Consider the following 20,340-nt stretch of genomic DNA (forward strand, 5'->3'; position numbering starts at 1 on the left):
ATAATCAATAATATTCTATGAGCTTTTCTGATACTCACTACACCTGCATACTAGCCTTTTGCAATTCATGCATTAGGTCACCCAGATCCCTTTGCAACTCAGAGTTGTGTAATCTTTTAGTATTTTGACAATATGCTGCTTTCTTTAACTATTCCTGTCAAACCGGACAATTTCACATTTTTCCACATTATACTTCAATGCAAGATCTTTTCCCATCATTTTATGTATATTTCATATGTCCTCTTCAGTATTTACTTTCCTACCTAACTTTGTGTGATCAGCAAATTTAGCAACTGCCTTTCAATCCTTTCATCCAAGTTATTCATATACATTCTATAATGTTGAGGCTCCAGTACTGATTGCTCTGCTGCCAACCAGAAAATTACCCTTTTTGGTCCACTCTATTTCTGGTTAGCTAGCCAATCCTCTTTTCATGCCACTATGTTACCATTGACACCATGTTTTCTGCAATAACATGTGATATGGCACCTGATCAAATATATCTAATCTTCTTAACTTCACCACATACATCATCAACATGTACCCAGTACTGAGCCCATTGGAACCTGACTGAAAACAGGAATTGCAATTCACCTATCCAAAAAGAATAGAGTTTATTTATTGCAGAGGTAGAGAGAAGATTTAAGAAGATAAAACCAAAAGTATAATATTCACTTCAGAGAAGGATTGACAGTTTGGGAGTCTTCTTGACAAAAAAAAACCTTTAAAATTACAAAAGGTTTTGTTAACATGCTAATTTTTCATCTTTGGAAAAGAGCCATAGAGACATACAGCATGGAAACAGACTCTTCAGTCTAACCAGTCCACGCCAACCACATTCCCAAACTAAACTATTCCCACCTGCCTGCACTTGGCCTATGTCGTTCCAAACCTTTCCTATTCATGAAAGTATCCAAATGTTTTTTAAATGTTGTAACTGTACCCACATCCACTACTTTCTCTGGCAGTTCATTCTACACATGACCAACTTGCTGCATAAGAAAAAGTTGCTTCTTATGCCTTTTTAAAATCTTTCTTCTCTCACCTTAAAGTTTTGCCACTCCCAGTTTTGAACTCCCCCACCCTCAGGAAAGATGTTTGTCATTCACCTATTCTAAGCCCCTCATGATTTTATAAACCTCAATAAGATCACCCCTCAATTTTCTTCTTCAGTGAAAAATGTCCCAACCTTTCCATTCAATTTTTATATCTCAAACCCCTCCACTCCTGGCAACATCCTGGTAAATCCTTTTCTGAACTGTCTCCAGTTTAATAATATCCTTTCTAAAACAGGGTGAGCAGAACAGGACTCAATACTCCTGAGGAGACCTCATCAACTTCCTGAACAACCTTAACATGACATCCCAACTCCTTTACTCAAAGGTCTGAGCAATGAAGGCAAGTGTGCTGAACGCCTTCTTAACCACCCTGTACCTGAGATGCAAATTTCAAAACGTTTTGTACTTGAACCCCTAGGTTTCTCTGTTCTACACCACTACCCAGGGCCCTACCATAAATTGTACAGGTCCTGTACAAGAAACATAATAGGGAATTCAGAAGAAATGTCTGCAGTAATTCTTTGTCTGTCTATTAGGTTCAAAGTGAACCAATTCTATGTCTCTCCCTCACCCTGGGACCTTTCTCTGTTACTCACACCAGAATTTTCCTCTCTGATTTATACTGCCATTATTCTCCTGCCATGGTTTAAGTGTTCTTCACCCTCTCTCACGATTGATCAGCAGAGATTTTTATCTGAAAACATGGTGAAGCAAAAACTGACTGCAAACACTATCTGAGTGAATCATAGGCTGTTGGCAGGTTCACAGCTCTTTTATAACTTACCAGTTAAGATTCATGACTTCTTTCTGACATTACCACAAGGGGGAGTGATTAGTGTACAATGGAGTGAAACAATGGTTTTGCTCACTTCTCGGTGGGCTTTCTTTTAACTTTAAAAAATATTGGTGCTGTGGCATTCAGGCCAATGTACAGTATTGCACTTGTTTTCTTAGGCCTTACCCCATCAATCACCCCATCTCATTATGTGCATTGATGAAAATTTTACCACAAAAGAGTTAAAAGGACTGTTTGGTTTTTTTTTCAAATGTTACTTTTAAATTATGTTTATGAGGAAGGCATTTGGTGTGTTTTCTTTATTGGTCAGTACATTGAGTATAGGAATTGGGATGTCATGTTGCGGCTGGTTCATTTTTGGAATACTGTGTTCAACCCTGGTCTCCCAGTTTTAGAAAAAAATGCTGTGGAACTTGAAAGGGTTCCGAAAAGATTTACAAGGATATTGCCAGGGTTGAAGGATTTGAGCTGATAGCTGAACAGGCTGGGGCTGTTTTCCCTGGAGCGTCGGAGGCTGAGGGGTGACCTTAGAGAGGTTTACAAAATTATGAGGGGTTTGGATAGGGTAAATAGACAAAGTTGTTACCCCAGAGTAGGAGAGTCCAGAACTAGAGGGTATAGGTGTAGGGTGAGAGGGGAAAGATATAAAAGGGACCCAAGAGGCAACGTTTTCACACAGAGGGATGTGTGTATATGGAATGAGCTGCCAGAGGAAGTGGTGGAGGCTGGTACAATTACAGCGTTTAAAAGGCCTCTGGATAGGAAAGGTTTAGATGGATATGGACCAGTTCTGGCAAATGGGACTAGATTAACTTAGGATATCTGGTCGGCATGGACGAGTTGGATCGAAGGGTCTGTTTCTGTGCTGTACATCTCTATGACTCTACATACTATTTTTGTTGACATCTGTGGTTGTATTAATTTTCATGTGTTACAATGGGCTGACAATGGAAAATAGTTTGGAAAGCACTGATATACAGCATGGCATCCTGACACAGCTACATTGACTGGATTTACTGTTGTGCCTAGTTAGTACAAGGGACAGGGCCTTCAATCTCACCCTCCCAAGCAATTGGAGGAAGAATCTGTAACTCTCACAGCAACAGTGTGGTTGGAAACTCTTGGAGAGATAGGCCAGCAGGAATGTGGTGCCCATGGCATCAATTTATTAGTAACTAAATCAGCTCAGGAAAAAAAAACCAAAACATTATTCAATTTGCTCATTCACCTACATTCAATGCTTTAAACCCACCTGCTATCTTTCTTTCACTTTGTCTTGCAAGATGTTTTCCTGCTCTTTATAGTTTTTATAAATGACTTGGATGAGGAAGTGGAAGGGTGGGTTAGTAAGTTTGCCGATGACACAAAGGTTGTAGGTAGTGTGGAAGTCTGTTGCAGGCTACAACAAGACTTTGCCAGGATGCAGAGCTGGGCTGAGAAGTGACAGATGGAGTTCAACCTGGATAAATGCAAAGTGATTCATTTTGGAAGACCAAATTTGAATGCTGATTACTGAGTTAGAGACAGGTTTCTTGGCAGTGGGGAGGAACAGCGGGATCTTGCTGTTCATGGACATAGATCCTTCAAATTTGCCAGCCAAGTTGATAGGATTACTAAAGAGGTATTTGGCTTTCATTAACAGGGGGATTGAGTTTAAGATTTTGCTGAAGCTCTATAACATGTGGAATATTGTGTCCAGTTCTGGTCACCTCATTATAGGAAGGATGTAGATGCTTTAGAGAGGGTGAAGAGGAGATTTACCAGGATGTTGCCCGGACTGGAGGGCAGGTCTTATGAAGGAAGGTTGGGTGAGCTAGGGCTTTTCTCACTGGAGCGAAGAAGGATGAGAAGTGACTTGATAGAGTGTACAAGATGATGAGAGGCATAGATAGAGTGGATGGTCAGAGACATTTCCCCAGGGCAGAAATGGATGTCATGGGTGATCATAATTTTAAGGTGATTGGAGGAAGGTATAGAGGAGATGTCAGAGGTAGGTTCTTTATGCAGAGAGTGGTGGGTGCGTGGAATGTACTGCCAGTGATGGTAGCAGAATCAAAGATATTAGGGACATTTAAGCGACTGCAGTAAATGGAGTGTGTAGGTTAGGTTGACCTTAGATTAAAATAAATGCTCAGCACAACATAATGGGCCAAAGAGCCTGTACTGTTCTAAATTCTATGTTCTATAAAATCACTCTAAAGACTTTCAGCAGCACTCAGCCTTCACTCATCACTAGGCTATTAATCCATCATCCTTATTGCTCACTCTCAATTCTTGTGAAACCTGCTCCAAGTGTCTCAACTATACTTTCACCAAATGCACTGCATCCATCAGGTAAAGCTCTCTCATCTTCACTCACTCACAGGCTGTCTTTCTTGCTCCTTAAAGAAGTCAGCGCAAAATGTTACAGAGGAGAAGAATCTGGGGGCAATGGGCTGCCACTGACAGTATAACTATCAAGGGAGTAATTGGAATTAAAATGTTTATTTGCATTCTGCTCAGCCGGAGATGGATTGACAGCACAATTGACTGGCACACACGTCCAGTCTTTATCCTCATTGAGATGAGGCCAAGGGTAAGCGGTGAGCACTTTCTGTCCTGTACACATTTCTGTGTTCCCCTTTCATCACTATTCCTCTGTTGGGCCAGTGTTTCCCATCCTGACGTTCAGCTAGACACAACCTGACATTCAGCTAGTTCACCAGCGACTCAAACATGAGAAGATTGACAATGGAGATAGGTTGCCAAAACTAAAATGTCGCTATTTTTCTTATTTCCAGGAGCCTCTTCACATGCATCATGGAACCTAATTTCTGCTGAAGGTACAACCTTACAGCCAGACACCGGCACAGATACTCACATTTTGGTGGGTCCCTTTAGACAGTTAGCTGTGTTCACTTTGTGATTTGCACTCAATTAATGAGCATGAGCCAATACTGGTGGCAGGGATAGCTTTGTAGAATCTGCCTTGTGGAGGGGCAGAAAGGAAGCATGGGACACAATTGTTTTCATGGCTGTACATAGCTCCAGCATTTGTATCCTGCTATCAATGGAACGTGAATGCTAAAGGTGGATCAGAAACTGACAGGTGCGTTGTGCACATTATCGACATCTGTGGAAAATTGTGACTGAACCACTTTGTGGTTGGATGGTGTAGGGAGTCATGAGAATGACAAGATGACTGACAGCTTACATCACTGGCCTTCACAAAGGTTGTGTCTAGTTGAAAGTCAGGATGGGAAACACTGGCCCAGCAGAGGAATAGTGATGAAAGGGGAACACAGAAATTTGAACATCATGGAAAGAGCTCATATATCTTACCCTTGGCCTCATCTCAATCAGTGCCCATGTGCAGATAGCCACCTCTGCTCCTGTCCTGGTGCTGGGGGAGCCCTCAGAGACTGAATGCCAGCTGCCATTGGTCAAGGTTGTCTGAGTAGACGCAGTAGGGATATGTAGGTGAAAGTGAGGACTGCAGATGCTGGAGATTAGAGTCTAATAAGATTAGAGTGGCACTGGAAAAACACAGCAGGTCAGGCAGCATCCGAGGAGCAGGAAAATCGACGTTTTGGGCAAAAGCCCTTCATCAGGAATGAGCGAACTGATTTCGTCTGTCTCTAATGAAACAACACTGGAAAGGTTGACCTGCTAATGTATGTATTCTACCTTTCCCTTCCTCCTCCTCCTTCAGAAGGGCAAGGGATCAATAACCAGGGAAGATAGATTTAAGGCAATGGAGCAGGAGGTTTCGAGGGTATGCAAGGAAAGGCTTTTTTACCCAAAGGGTGGTGCGCTTTTGAATGCACTGACAGTAAGGGTGGTTAGAAGCAGAAACCTTCATAACATTGAAGAAATATTTAGATGAATGCCAAGATATACAAGGTTGTAGGCCAAGTGATGGAAAATGGGATGAGAATAGTTAGAAAGTTATGTTTGTCTGGCATTAACACGAAGGACCGAAGGGCCTTTCTCTGTGTAGTTGATTTCTATGACTACACATCATGTTGCAGATCATCTATAATTTGTCACCATTTGGTAACATTACCAAATTTTGAAAATTCCACTCTGCATTCTAATATCTAAATCATTTATATAGAAGATCCTTTTCATCACTGTTTGTAAATTCGACTTTTAAAAGATGATTCATTTTTTTCAAAAATGTAAAACACTTCGTTAACTCAGACAAAATGGAAACCTAGAGCACATATGTTTAGATGATTGGCCATCATAAGTTTATTAAGAAAGAAATCTCCAGTGTGGCTTCTTTACAATCTGACATTGTCTTTATGGTGGATTTATTGAATGGCAGTTCACTGTGATCCAACATGCTGTCAGTTCCTTAAGCTAAGATCACGTATTCTGACATCTGTGTTTGGTGCTAAAGGATTCATTCAATCATCTCTATTAGAAAGTTGACAGCGGCTGTTGCTTTAGCGACTCTTGGTTAGCCTGCCTCATGCTATCTGTTTATGGTGTCATCATTGGCATTAAGTGTCATTTATCCAACGTCCATTGTTCCACTGTGTCCATCTGTGTCTCTGTTTTTACTGCATCCATGATCTTGGCTGTGTGTGTGATTTGTCTACGTATTTTAGATCTGCATGTATATTTAATTTGACTGTGCTTCATTGAATTCATGCATAACTGGAATATGTGGCTGGAGTGTATGTGACCAGAAGCGTCTAACTGGAAGGGTGTGTGAAATTGGGAATATGGGTAACCAGGAGTGTATGAGTGGGACTTAAACATCTATTATTCAGTGAATCAGTAATCTGGAAAATACAGGAATATCCCAGTTGCTGCTAACTTTGCAGCCCCCTCTTTACAGTAGAAAGACATTTCATTGATAAGAGCTATTCTGTATGTGATGTCAGACACAGTGTTAGCTTTCATTTCCAGCTTGTGGCTCAGTGTCCTTGTCTTTGTTCGGTGTAAGTAGTGCAGTGTCCGCTTGGACATCCTCGTCATCAGACTGGACAGTTGGAGTCTCGTCACCGTTACTGAACTCCAGGCTGTTGGGATCTGAGGAGTTAGAGGAAGTGGATGACATCCGAGATTTTGTTTCAGCAGAATTTGGAACTTTGATGGTGATCTCATTATTGTAAAACTGTTCATCTGTGGGCAGAAATGAAACAAGTTAATGAAGGAGCTGGTGGTATCAGTAAATCCTTTATCAACAAAAGGAAGGTTAGGAGAGTGTCTATTTGCTCCCTCATCAAAATGGAAACTCCCAAACATCCTGAGATTAATAGCTGCTGGACTAAGCAGCTGTTAACAGAGATTAGGCCCTGGCTGATTGCTACCGCTAGAGTCACAATCTCTCCACACTCCTTAGATAATGGAGGACTGAAGTGACTCCAATCTTTCCCAGAATAGGGTACGCGAAATCAGACCTGCCTTTAATGCTGAGATACTGGGACATGTCTGTTACAGGCATGTTGGCACAGGACTCCTGAAACACCTCACCCTGTAACACTCGATTGGTGTGGAGTTTGTTGCTGTGTTGGGTTTTCTCTTTACCTGGCAGTGTCGGTGTCTCACAGCCATCCATGCTGGAGTTGAGGAACACATCGAGTGCCTCCTGATCAGACATATCCATGAGATCCACTTGCTCCAGCATGTCCACATTGACCTCCATGGAGGAGACACTCCCAATTGGTGCTGTGGGAAATAGAAAAGCCATCAAGCGTGGGTGACAGAGAAATCAAGGCCCCTTTTCCCCTGCCATGAGATCACTCACACTCTCCCTTTCTCAAGGTCTGAATCAGTTTAGACTCTGGTTTCTCTTTCCCCGAAAGCTTGAACCAGGATATGGCTTTGTGAATGTCATTAGCTCTTTTACATCTTAGCCCAATGGACTTGTTAGACATGCATAATAATTAAGAAATTTACAATGACAACTAACTGACCACTTTCACTCCCTAGTCACATACTATTTCAATGGGAGAGGATGAGAGTTAACAGGAAATAGAAAAGTACACTTGATTTTGAGTTCTGTTTTGTACATCTGATTTTGGAGGATTCTATGTTGGAAAACACTGTGTTCAGTCCACTATTAGTTCATGGTTACCTCAGACAGGCATGAACTATTCCTTTTGAGACAAATCAAACACCAGTGAACCCATTACCTCAGGTAGGCCAAGACTAAAAAGAGTGCTGTTTGAAGTGCTGTGTATCTAGACTGAGCAGAACTATGTAGGTTATTTACTTAAATTTTATTTAATGGGAGACAAACTGTGACATTGTGGGGATTCTATGAGTCAATGTTGAAGTAGGCCATTTAGCCCATCAAGTCCAATCCAAACCTCTGAAGAGCATGCCACCCTATCCCTGTAACCCTGCATTTCCCATAGCTGAGCCCCAGAAGCTTGCACATCCCTGGACAGTATGCGGCAATTTCGCATGGTCAATCCACCTAACCTGTCTTTGGATTGTGGGAGGAAACTGGAGCACCTGGAGGAAACCCACACAGACACTGGGAGAATGTGCAAACTCCACACAGATGCCAGAGGTTGGAATCAAACCCAGGTCCTTCGTGTTGTGAGGCAGCAGTGCTAGCCACTGAGCCCCAGTGCCACCCAGATTATCTCATGCCACTTATCCTAAATTAGGTGGGAAAGGTAAATGGATTAAATTGCAAAACAACATTACAGGGAAGGTTTTGTTCAATAAGTGTCTTTCACCTGAACCATTTAATTGACAAAAGTAATCAGTCACATGGGTTAAAGTCTTTTGGTTTTAAAAATGAAAGGAGTTTGCAGTGTACGTCACATAGCTGTAGTCTGGGTGAGACATCCTACAGATCTACCGTCAGTGCAAAGGAGAAAAGTCACGAGGACTGGTGTCTCTCCTGTATTGGGCTCTTTATTCTCTATATTGCCAATAAACTTCCGCTGCAAAATGCATATTCTATCTTTCCCCTTTCCAGATTCATCAGTCAATTCACCAAACGTTGACAGAAAGGTCTTAGTAAAATAATAATGCTCATTGTTGGTATCTGAGTACAAACATTGTCCGATTTCTTCAGAATGGATTATTGGTATGAAGAGCAGCAATGATGTGATGTACCTATTGTACCAAAGGAGACAAATTTTAGTATTAAGCATTGTGCAATGTTATTAATTTGATAGGAATACATCCCATTAACTTGTAAAACAGAGAAAGTGATAACACTGATTTTGGTGATTGCCATATTAACATGCTCTTTACTTTGTCCCATATATACCCAGTAACAGTAAACTTATAAATGGGGGAAAAAAAAAGAGTCTATGCCAGTACTTGCAACCCAGATTTACTGGACTGTGATTTAGAAGCCTTTCCCCACTGCCTGGATACACGATATTATTCTGGAAAATTACTTCACAGAATTTCATGTCAGAATGTAATTGGATTCTGCTTTGTCAGTAGTTTCTCAGGGTAGACAGATCACATGGCTCCTGAGCAACCAAGTGGAATGATTGAATAATATAGTTCTCCACTGTTAGCCTTTTGGTGTTTCTATGTATCATGACTTTTAAGGGCTCAGAAGACAAAGGCTGAATGGTTCAAAATTGTATCTGTTTTTAGATCAGCAAATCTGTAGTACCTCCTGGGCATGGGGAGGATCAACGTCTGGTAGTTTATGGATATAGTTGGTTCCACCATGAATCTTACATATTTATGTAAATATTACAAGAAATACTCATTTACAGGCTCTCTTTTATGAAAACTTAAATTCCTCTTATGTTTGAGTTGTATTATTGTTGAATCTCTGTCTTAAAAATGAATCCTGACTTTCAGCATGGGACAGTTCATGAATGCCTCCATCTAAATGAGAAACAGAGTGAGAGTGAATACCACTGACACATTGACATCTTGCCACTTGTCATTCATTAACTCATTTCTGATTTCTCACCCTTTACATAGTACATCTCTGGCTCTTCCCTTTCCTTCCTTCACTTTGCCACCTTTGTCCTATTATCACCAATTTCCTGTTTACCATCAGGTCTTAAATTTTGACATAAAAACTGTTGGGCTCCGTCCAACTCCATTCCCATCCACATTTTGGCCTCCACTCTGAACCCAAACCCATTCTTTCACTGTGTGCTGTTCTCTTTCTCCTCCTGTTTCCTTCTACCAACCTTATTGCTTTCTTTCTGTACTTTCAGGTATGCTGCTCCCCTCATTCCCTATCCATACCCAACCATTCAGACCCGTTAAACCTTCTCCTCTTAGGTCACTGTGCTATTAGGGAGAATAGTAAATTGTGATAATGATGCTGAGTGATTTCAAAGGGACCCTGACCTGGCAGATGAATTTCAGTGCAGAGAAATGTGAGGTACTACATTTTACAGCAGAAACATGGAGAGACAATCAGGCTCATTAGGACACCCTTTGACAGGAGTACAGAAACAGAGGGAATTCGGGGTTCATGTGCATGATTCTCTGAAGATGGCCAGGTAAGCTGAAACAATTGTTAAGGTGGCCTATAGGATCCTTGGGTTTATAAATAGAGGACTAGATATAAAAGCAAGGAAGTGAGCTACACCTTTATAAATCATTGGTTAGACCATATTTGGAGTATTGTGCTTAGTTCTGAGCACCTTATTTAAGGAAGGATGTTAAAGCCCTGGGGAGAGTGCAGAAGAGATTTACTAGATACCAAGTATGAGGGATTTTAGATTCAAGGAATGATTAGAAAAATTGGGCCTATACCCCTTGCAGAAGAGAAGATTAAAAGGTAACTTTATTAAGATGTTCAAAATTATTTTGAGGGGAAAGAAGGATGCGCTGTTTCCACTAGCTGGTTGTAACTAGTGATCACAACTACATGATTGTCAGCAAGAGAGCTAGGAGTGAGGTGAGGTGAAACGTCTTTACTCAGAGTTGTTAGGGTTTGGGGATGTGCTGCCTGGGAAAGTAGTGAAGGTGGAATCACAGGAAGTTTCAAAGGAGAACTGGATATATACTTGAAAGGGATAGGGATAGGGCTCCGGAGATAGGGATTGAGGATGGGATGAGCTGGCTAGCTCTTACAGGAGCTGGTACAGACATGATGGGTCACATGTCTGTCCTGTAACATTCTATGAATCTATAAAAGCAGAGAAGACTGGGTTATTGAAATGGTTCAAATTCCAGTTAGATAGCTTTTTGATCAACCATGGATCAAAAGCAATGGGAGGACAGACAGGAAAATGGAGTTGAAGCTACAACCAGATCAGCCACAACCTTATTAAACAGCAGAGTAAGCTCACAAAGAGCTGAATGACTACTCCCATCCCTAAGCCTTAAGTCCTATGTTGTTCCTATCTATCTTAGTCAACATTTATCCGATATCCAGTGTCATTAAAGCTTCTCATTTTCACACTACTGTTTGTGGGATCTTGCTATGCACAGATTGACTGCTACATTTCCTACATTTCACAATGACTGTACCTCTAATGTACTTCATTGCACATAAAGTGTTTAGGAGTGCTAGTGTTCTAAGAGATGCCACAGAAATGCCAGTCTTACTTCACCTGCATCAAGTTAAAAATCACACAACACCAGGTTATAGTCCAACAGGTTTATCTGGAAGCACTAACTTTCTGAGCGCTGCTCCTTCATCATGTGGTAGGAGGAAGAACCTGAAAGCTAGTGATTCCAATTAAACCTGTTGGACTATAACCTGGTGTTGTGTAATTTTTAACTTTGTCCACCCCAGTCCAACACAGGCACCTCCAAATCATGTTCACCCACATGGAGAGAGAATTATGATTTTGAACCTCTGTCACCTTTCATCCACCATTCGCTCTCTAACACCAGGTTCAATCATTCAGGCACTGAATTTAACTTACGCCTCTGGTGCTCAATTTGCAGGTGTGCAGCAGTGAGGTAGAAATCTGCATCAGGCTGGAAGACGTCTTCAAAGAACCGCTGCCTGTCTCTGAATTTCATTGGTGGAGTGTGATCAGTGTCTAGCAGTCTTGGTGTGTGTTCCGTCTCAGCTGGAAACACAATAAGCATAACTTGCACATTACATACACCAGCATGTATTCATAACAGTAACCATACAGTACAGAACCAGGAGCCTGTCCTGTCACTCAGTCAATGTGAATATCCAAACTATAGAGAGATTCATCCACATGAAAATCTGCTGATCATGCTCTCATAATAATAAGGTGGCATTGACACAGGAGTGATTTATAGGCCAGTAGTTTATATTGGCAAAACATACTGGTGACAGCACCTATACATATTTTATTTCAGGATGCATGAGGTGAATTAATGTTTACAAACACATGTTCTGAGAAAAGTGGGGGTGGGGTGTTTAAGTTAACATTCACAGAGTAGGGCATGAGTTATTGGTTACAAATTAGTTAGGGAAAAGGAAAGAGAGTTTAGGGAGTGGGATGAATGCATTCATGTCTGGGGAGCGGGACAGGCAAAGCGTTAATGTTAACAGAACGGGTAGTCTTCCCGGAATAGGTTACAGAATGAGAGAACGATTACATTGCAGAAAGAGGCCACTCAGCCCATCATACCTGATCTGCTTCTGCTCCTAAGTAATTCTGTTTCATGTTCTCATTTTTTTATGATGACTGTGATTGATATGATAATGACCAGATAATTTGCTTTGTGATATTCATTGGGGGATAGATATTGACTAGGTCTCAGGTGAGAACTCTCCTGTCCCTCTTCAAATAGTGCACCATCAGATCTTTGTAACTATCTTAACCAAAAAAATCCCAAATAACCACGGATGCTGGAAATCAGAAGTGAAAAGAGAAATTGCTGAAGAAATTCAACAGGTCTGGCAGTATCTGCAGAGAGAAAGCAGAATTCCTCAGACATTACTGGATCCGAAACATCAACTCTGCTTTCTCTGAACAGGTTTAAGACTTCTCTTCTGAAAGACAGCATCTCCAACAATGCAAGGAAAAAAAAGTCTGTTTTAATTCACAGATTCCTGTTATAGCCAAGGCACTGGGTCAGGAGCAGCTGTCACTCGGAAAGAAGTCAAACATTTCCTGTGAGGCACAGGTTGTGTAGAGAAAACCATCCTCCTCCATGCACTCCAAATATATCTCAGCCACAGTCAGCCACGTGCTCACTAGACCACTGTCATTCACCACCAGGTAGAATGCATTCCCTGTATACTGCCCTGGTGTGGGATGTGAACCAAGACCTTGCGGTTTAGAGGTGTGAGCTGTACCCACTGAGCTATCCAGCTGTAGCACGGTACTGATTGGGTAAGATTAGATTACTTACAGTGTGGAAACAGACCCTTCAGCCCAACAAGTCCACACTGACCCGCCGAAGCGCAACCCACCCAGACCCATTCCCCTACATTTACCCCTTACCTAACACTATGGGCAATTTAGCATGGCCAATTCACCTAACCTGCATATTTTTGGACTGTGGGAGGAAACTGGAACACCCGGAGGAAACCCACGCAGACACAGGGAGAATATGCAAACTCCACACAGTCAGTCGCCTGAGGCGGGAATTGAACCTGGATCTCTGGCGCTGTGAGGCAGCAGTGCTAACCACTGTGTCACCATGCTGGCACTCTGACTTGTGATATCCAGCCTCACTGGGGAATTCCTTGTGGATGATTATTCTATGTGGCCCTAGATCTTATGGTGCCCATATTGGCTCTTGGCTGGGTCCAGTGTAGCCTTGCCAGCTGCTGTAGTGTGGACATAGTGCAGGCACAATAAACATTTTCTCTGCCAGGGTTTCCCTCAGGATTAAGGAGTGTTCCCTATGGTCATGGGGTTGTGGCCTGTGTTATAGGCACTGAAACAGGAGGCGGGCTATCTGGAACTGTTCAGATTTAGGGTGAAGTCTCATCATGTTTGACTGACTTTATATTTTTTAAATAATTCTTCTCACTTTAATATGTTTGGTGCCAGTGGAATAAAGGATCAGCAAACTGGAACCCTGGCAGGTTCAGTGTGCTTGTTCCTGCATCACATTATGAATGGGTGTGACTGAATTAACAAATGCCTGTTGTATTCAGTAATACATGGGTGAAACTAGATTTCCATAACCTTTAACCTCCATTGAAATATAGTCTGGAACAGGAGATGGATTGTATGAGCTGTTACTGATCAAGCAGATGATGAGGCTGGTGAAATTGACGGTGCAACATTGCATTGAGGATTGAGAGAGTTCCTCAGCCTGTCTCTGGAAGACTGCTGAACGAATGAGTCTCAAGCAGCAGGCTGTATATTCATAAAACGTAGAACATTACAGCGCAGTACAGGCCCTTTGGCCCTCAATGTTGTACCGACCTGTGAAACCAATCTGAAACCTATCTAACCTACACTATTACATTCTCGGCTCTATGCCTATCCAATGACATTTAAATACCCTTACTGCTGTTGCAGGCAGTGCGTTACAGCCCCTACTACTCTCGGAGTAATGAAACTACCTCTGATATCTGACCTATACCTATCATCCCTCAATTTAAAGCGATGTCCCCTCATGCTAGCCAGCACCATCCGAGGAGAAAGGCTCTCATTGTCCAACCTATATACCCGTCTGATTATCTTATATGCCTCAAATAAGTTACCTCTCAACCTTCTCTTAACAAAAACAGCCTCAAGTCCCTCAGCCTTTCTTCGTAAGACCTTCCCTCCATACCAGGCAGATCCTAATTAATCTCCTCTGAACTCTTTCCAAAGCTTCCACATTTTTCCTATAATGTAGTAGCCATAACTGTACGCAATACTCCAAGTGTACCCGCATCAGAGTTTTGCACAGCTGCAACATGACCTCACAGCTCCGAAACTCAATCCCTCCACCAATAAAAGCTAACACACTGTATGCCTGCTTAACAACCCTATCAACCTGGGTGGCAACTTTCAAGGATCAACATATCTGGACACATACGCTACCAAGAATCTTACCATTAGCCCAGTACTCTGCATTCCTGTTACTCCTTCCAAAGTGAATCACCTCACACTTTTCCACATTAAACTTCATTTGCCACCTCTCAGCCCAGCTCTGCAGCTTAACTATGTCCCTCTGTAACCTACAACATCCTTTGTCACTATCCACAACTCTACCGACCTTAGTGTCATCTGAAAATTTACTAACCCATCCTTCTACGCCCTCATCCAGGCCATTTATAAAAATGACAAACAGCAGTGGTCCCAAAACAGATCCTTGCGGTACACCACTAGTAACTGAACTCCAGGATGAACATTTCCCATCAACCACCATCCTCTATCTTCTTTCAGCTAACCAATTTATGATCCAAATCGTTAAATTGCCCTCAATCCCATGCCTCCGCATTTTGTGCAATAGCCTACCGTGGGGAACCTTGTCAAATGCCTTACTGAAATCCATATACACCACATCAACCGTTTTACCCTCATCCACCTGTTTGGTCACCTTCTCAAAGAACTGAAGCATCACTTTGACAAATTTATGGTTATCAGGCTGTCTTTTGGCCCCTATCAATAAACTTTAACTTTGTTCGGAGGAGTCCTTTTCTCACCATTACAAGGTACCCTCATGAAGAGAGTCTGGGCTTAATTCCACATTGAGCAGGGTCAGGAGTGTTAGATCTGATCTTAAATAATCACCACACTTCATACAAAATAACCCAGTGTGTCTCTCTCTCTCTCATCAGATACCAGTCCAAAGAAGATGTTGGTGACCAGGGATTTCCACATTTATCTGTGGTTACATTTAGTAAGGTGCTGCTGATGCCTGTAGCAGGTCTGATTGACCCAGAAACTTTTCTACATTTACCCCTTGCCTTAGGCATATCAGAAGGATTTGCAGATTGACAATCAAAACGTTTAACCACTGTGACAAAGGAACTAAGTCACTCATCTGTCATTCCTGCTGGGAAATAGCTGAATGTCAAGCGAAGAAAAGAGCGAGTTATGTCTTCTGTAGTTGTGCTCCATGTGCTCACGTGGAGTCTGGGCACTTGGGCTGTGGTCCTGAAAGATGCCTAATGTTTACAAACGCATCTCATACGAACCATATTCAGGAAAGGAACTTGGTGAAGTGGGGCATGGGAATTATGGAGGGTAACATGGTACAGCCTGATGAGGGGCTAAGTTAGGAGACTCTATCCAAACCATTTTTCTTTTCATTGGAAAAAGTTGAGAGTACCTAGTGCAAGTCAACACAATGCGAAGGGATAGAAATCACAAGATATACGTGGGTGAAGAAGGCCATTCAATGCATCCAAGCCTCCTTTGACAGTATCTTCCAAATCCACAACCTCTACTGTCTAACAAGACAAGGGCAGCAGATACAGAAAACATCAACCTTTGCAATTACCTTCCAAACCACAAGTCCATCCTGATATGGAGCTATATCACATTCCTTCACTATTGCTGGGTCAAAATCCTGGAACTGTCTTCCTAAAAGCACTGTTGGTGTACTCTGGGTATGATTTAGAATCCATCATTAAGAATGGTGTGTATTTTGATTACACAACACCAATATCTGGTGGTTCATCAACCATCTGATGAAGGAGCAGCGCTCTAAAAGCTAGTGCTTCCAAACAAACCTGTTGGACTATAACCCGGTGTTGTGTGATTTTTCAACTTTGTCCACCCCAGTCTGACACCAGCACCTCCAAGTTGTGTATTTTGATGATATAGTCACACTTGTTAAGGATGACTATCCTGGTCCCTTTGTTGTGTTTACTGATAAGCGCATCCAAGGTGGTCTTGAGGCTTCACAATGCCACCAGACATTCATATTGCAGGTGAAAATTGGATAGGTCATTCAAAATCCTGTAAAAATTAATCATCTAGGCATGATTCAAATCTCGATATTTAACTGTCCGTCATCATTATCCAGTATATTTACAAATCAGAAGCCACTAGTCCACCTCAATCAGTACTCTCTAATTGCACAATATAAATGTTATTTTCCCTTTACTTCGATGTTCTTGCAAATTGTTTTGAGAGCAAAAACAAAAGCATTGACTAGGCGTGCCTTTCTTCAGCAATACTTAAAAAGGTTAGAGAATGTGAAGTCAGGGACAGGTGGGCAGAATGGATTTCTAGCTGGCTTTAGGACAGAAAGCAGAGAGTGGGAGTAAGGGATAGTTATTCAGAAAATCAGAGCAGGGTCAAATGTAGTTGATACTTTACATTAATGACTTGGACTTTGGAATCAAAAACAATAAATTTCAAGGTGACACCAAATTGGAAAGCATGAGATAGTTACTACTGAGGAAGTTTGCAACAACTTACAGGACGACATTAATAAATTACAGAATGGGCAAATAATTGCCAAATTAATTTCAACATAGGTAAATGCTTTAGGTTGGAAAAATAGGGATGCCATTTGTAATTTTGAAGATGCAAGTTTGAGTTGGGTGGAGGAACAGAGGTAACATGGACATATACATTAATCACTAAAAGGTTACACCATAGGTTCACAAGATGATGGAAAACAAACCAAGCATTTGGCTTTATTTCAAAAAGGAATAGAATTAAAATGTAGGGAATGTAAACTAAACATGTATTGAAACTTGGTTAGACTGCACCTTGTTGACTGTGCACTGTGCTGCTTGCCATATTATAAAAAGGATATAAAGTCACTGGAAAGGGTGCAGGGAAGATTTATAACTGTGATACAAAAAAGGTGTGGATAAACATATCAGTAAAGGATTGCCAGGCTGAACACAGAACATAGAACAATACAGGACAGAACAGGCCCTTCGGCCCACGATGTTGTGCCGAACATTTGTCCTAGCTTAAGCACCTATCCATGTACCTATCCAATTGCCGCTTAAAGGTTACCAATGATTCTGACTCTGCCGCTCCCATAGGCAGCGCATTCCATGCCCCCACCACTCTCTGGGTAAAGAACCTACCCCTGACATCCCCCCTATACCTTCCACCCTTCACCTTAAATTTATGTCCCCTCGTAACACTCTGAAACAGGCTGGATCTCTGCTCTGTTGAAAATGGCAAAGGGATGATCTAATGGAGAACATTATGAAAGGTTTTGATCAAATGGATATAGAGGGATTGTTTCCTCTTTGGGAAATAAATGGCTGAAGGCATAAGTATAAGATAGTCATCAAGAAATCCAGTCAGGAATTCGAAAGGAGCTTCTTTCCTCAGAGTGGTGAGAAGACGGAATTTACTATCATTTGGAAATAGGGCAAGTGAATAAAATTGATATCTTTATGGAGAAACCTGATAAGCATACGAGGGAGAATAGAGATTGAGTGGAGCATAAACATAACTGTTTGGGCTGAACGGCCTGTTTCTGTGTCATATATCCTGTAATTGGCTGTCTTTTCTCCTATCTTCAATTACGAGGTCTGGCCATGGACATCCATTGATTAGTCCATACTTACAGGCAAAGTATTTGTCATTGCTTTCACCAGGATGGTTGACGAGGAGTCTCTCCCACTCTTCTCACCTTCCATCAGGTGTATTGGAAGGATTTACAGGCTGATAATCTACCTGTCTGTTAACATTACAATGTGCCTTCCATCGCTAACAAACCTGGACTCATACCATTGAGAAAGTCTACAGCCTTAAAACTTCTCTTTAAACATTTAGACTAAAATGTAATGCTGAATTATAGGACACATTTACTGCACTAAAAAAAATAGACAGGCAGGAAGGCTCAGAAAAAGGGGGCAACTCAAGGAATGCAGAAGATAGGATACAAATGGTACAGGAAGGATAGAAAGGGAGGCAAGAGAGGAGGGAGAGTGGCATTTTTGATAAGGGATAGCATTACAGCTGTGCTGAGGGAGGATATTCCTGGAAATACATCCAGGGAAGTTATTTGGGTGGAACTGAGAAATAAGAAAGGGATGATGACCTCATTGGGATTGTATTATAGACCCCCTAATAGTCAGAGGGAAATTGAGAAACAAACTTGTAAGGAGAGCTCAGCCAGCTGTAAGAATAATAGGTAGGGGATTTTAACTTTCCAAACATCCACTGGGACTACCATAGTGTTAAAGGTTTAGATGGAGAGGAATTTCTTAAGTATGTACAAGACAATTTTCTGATTCAGTATGTGGATGTTCCTACTAGAGAAGGTGCAAAACTTGACCTATTCTTGGGAAATAAGGCAGGGCAGGTGACTGAGGTGTCAGTGGGGGAGCACTTTGGAGCCAGCGACCATAATTCTATTAGATTTTAAATAGTGATGGAAAAGGATAGACCAGATCTAAAAGGTGAAGTTCTAAATTGGAGAAAGGCCAATTTTGATGGTATTAGGCAAGAACTTTCAAAAGCTGATTGGAGGCAGATGTTCGCAGGTAAAGGGACGGCTGGAAAATGAGAAGCCTTCAGAAATGAGATAACAAGAATCCAGAGGAAGTATATTCCTGTCAGGGTGAAAGGGAAGGCTGGTAGGTATAGGGAATGCTGGATGACTAAAGAAATCGAGGGTCTGGTTGAGAAAAAGAAGGAAGCATATGTAAGGTATAGAGAGGATAGATCGAGTGAATCCTTAGAAGAGTATAAAGAAAGTAGGAGTATACTTAAAAGGGAAATCAGGAGGGCAAAACGGGGACATGAGATAGCTTTGGATTCTCCTTAATTCTATTTGCCAAAGGGTTTTTACAAATGTATTAAGAACAAAAGGGTAACTAGGGAGAGAATGGGCCCCTCAAAGATCAGCAAGGTGGCCTTTGTGTGGAGCCACAGAAAATGGGGGAGATACTAAATGAATATTTTGCATCAGTATTTACTATGGAAAATGATATGGAAGATATAGACTGTAGGTAAATAGATGGTGACATCTTGCAAAATGTCCAGATTACAGAGGAGGAAGTGCTGGATGTCTTTAAACGGTTAAAAGTGGATAAATCCCCAGGACCTGATCAGGTGTACTCGAGAACTCTGTGGGAAGCTAGAGAAGTGATTGCTGGGCCTCTTGCTGAGATATTTATATCATCGATAGTCAAAGGTGAGGTGCCGGAAGACTGGAAGTTGGCAAACGTGGTGCCACTGTTTAAGAAGGGTGGTAAAGACAAGCCAGGGAACTATAGACCGGTGAGCCTGACCTCGGCGGTGGGCAAGTTGTTGGAGGGAATCCTGACTGACAGGATGTACATGTATTTGGAAAGGCAAGGAATGATTAGGGATAGTCAACATGGCTTTGTGCATGGGAAATCATGTCTCACAAACTTGATTGAGTTTTTTGATGAAGTAACAAAGAAGATTGATGAGGGCAGAGTGGTAGATGTGATCTATATGGACTTCAGTAAGGCGTTCGACAAGGTTCCCCATGGGAGATTGATTAGCAAGATTAGATCTCATTGATACAGAGAGAACTAGCCATTTGGATACAGAACTGGCTCAAAGGTAGAAGACAGAGGATGGTGGTGGAGGGTTGTTTTTCAGACTGGAGGCCTGTGACCTGTGGAGTGTCACAAGGATCAGTGCTGGGCCCTCGACTTTTTGTTATTTACATAAATGATTTGGATGCGAGGATAAGGGGTACAGTTAGTAAGTTTGCAGACGACACCAAAATTGGAGGTGTAGTGGACAGCGAAGAGGGTTACCT

At 41.8% G+C, this 20,340-nt stretch overlaps 1 protein-coding gene across 1 annotated transcript in view; it reads right to left on the reverse strand.

The window, feature by feature from the left end:
- Window positions 1-6,059: 6,059 nt before the first annotated feature.
- LOC140463128 (dysbindin-like) overlaps window positions 6,060-20,340 on the reverse strand; it is a 37,410-nt gene continuing 23,129 nt past the window's right edge. The window contains exons 2-4 of the mRNA XM_072556865.1: window positions 11,670-11,819; window positions 7,375-7,515; window positions 6,060-6,969 (exon numbers count right to left, since the gene is read on the reverse strand). Of these exons, the coding sequence (XP_072412966.1) occupies window positions 6,737-6,969; window positions 7,375-7,515; window positions 11,670-11,819 (524 nt within the window). The 3' untranslated portion in view covers window positions 6,060-6,736. The remainder of the gene's footprint in view (window positions 6,970-7,374; window positions 7,516-11,669; window positions 11,820-20,340) is intronic.

This window comes from Chiloscyllium punctatum, chromosome 37 (genome assembly GCF_047496795.1).
Source record: "Chiloscyllium punctatum isolate Juve2018m chromosome 37, sChiPun1.3, whole genome shotgun sequence".
Lineage (NCBI taxonomy): Eukaryota > Metazoa > Chordata > Chondrichthyes > Orectolobiformes > Hemiscylliidae > Chiloscyllium > Chiloscyllium punctatum.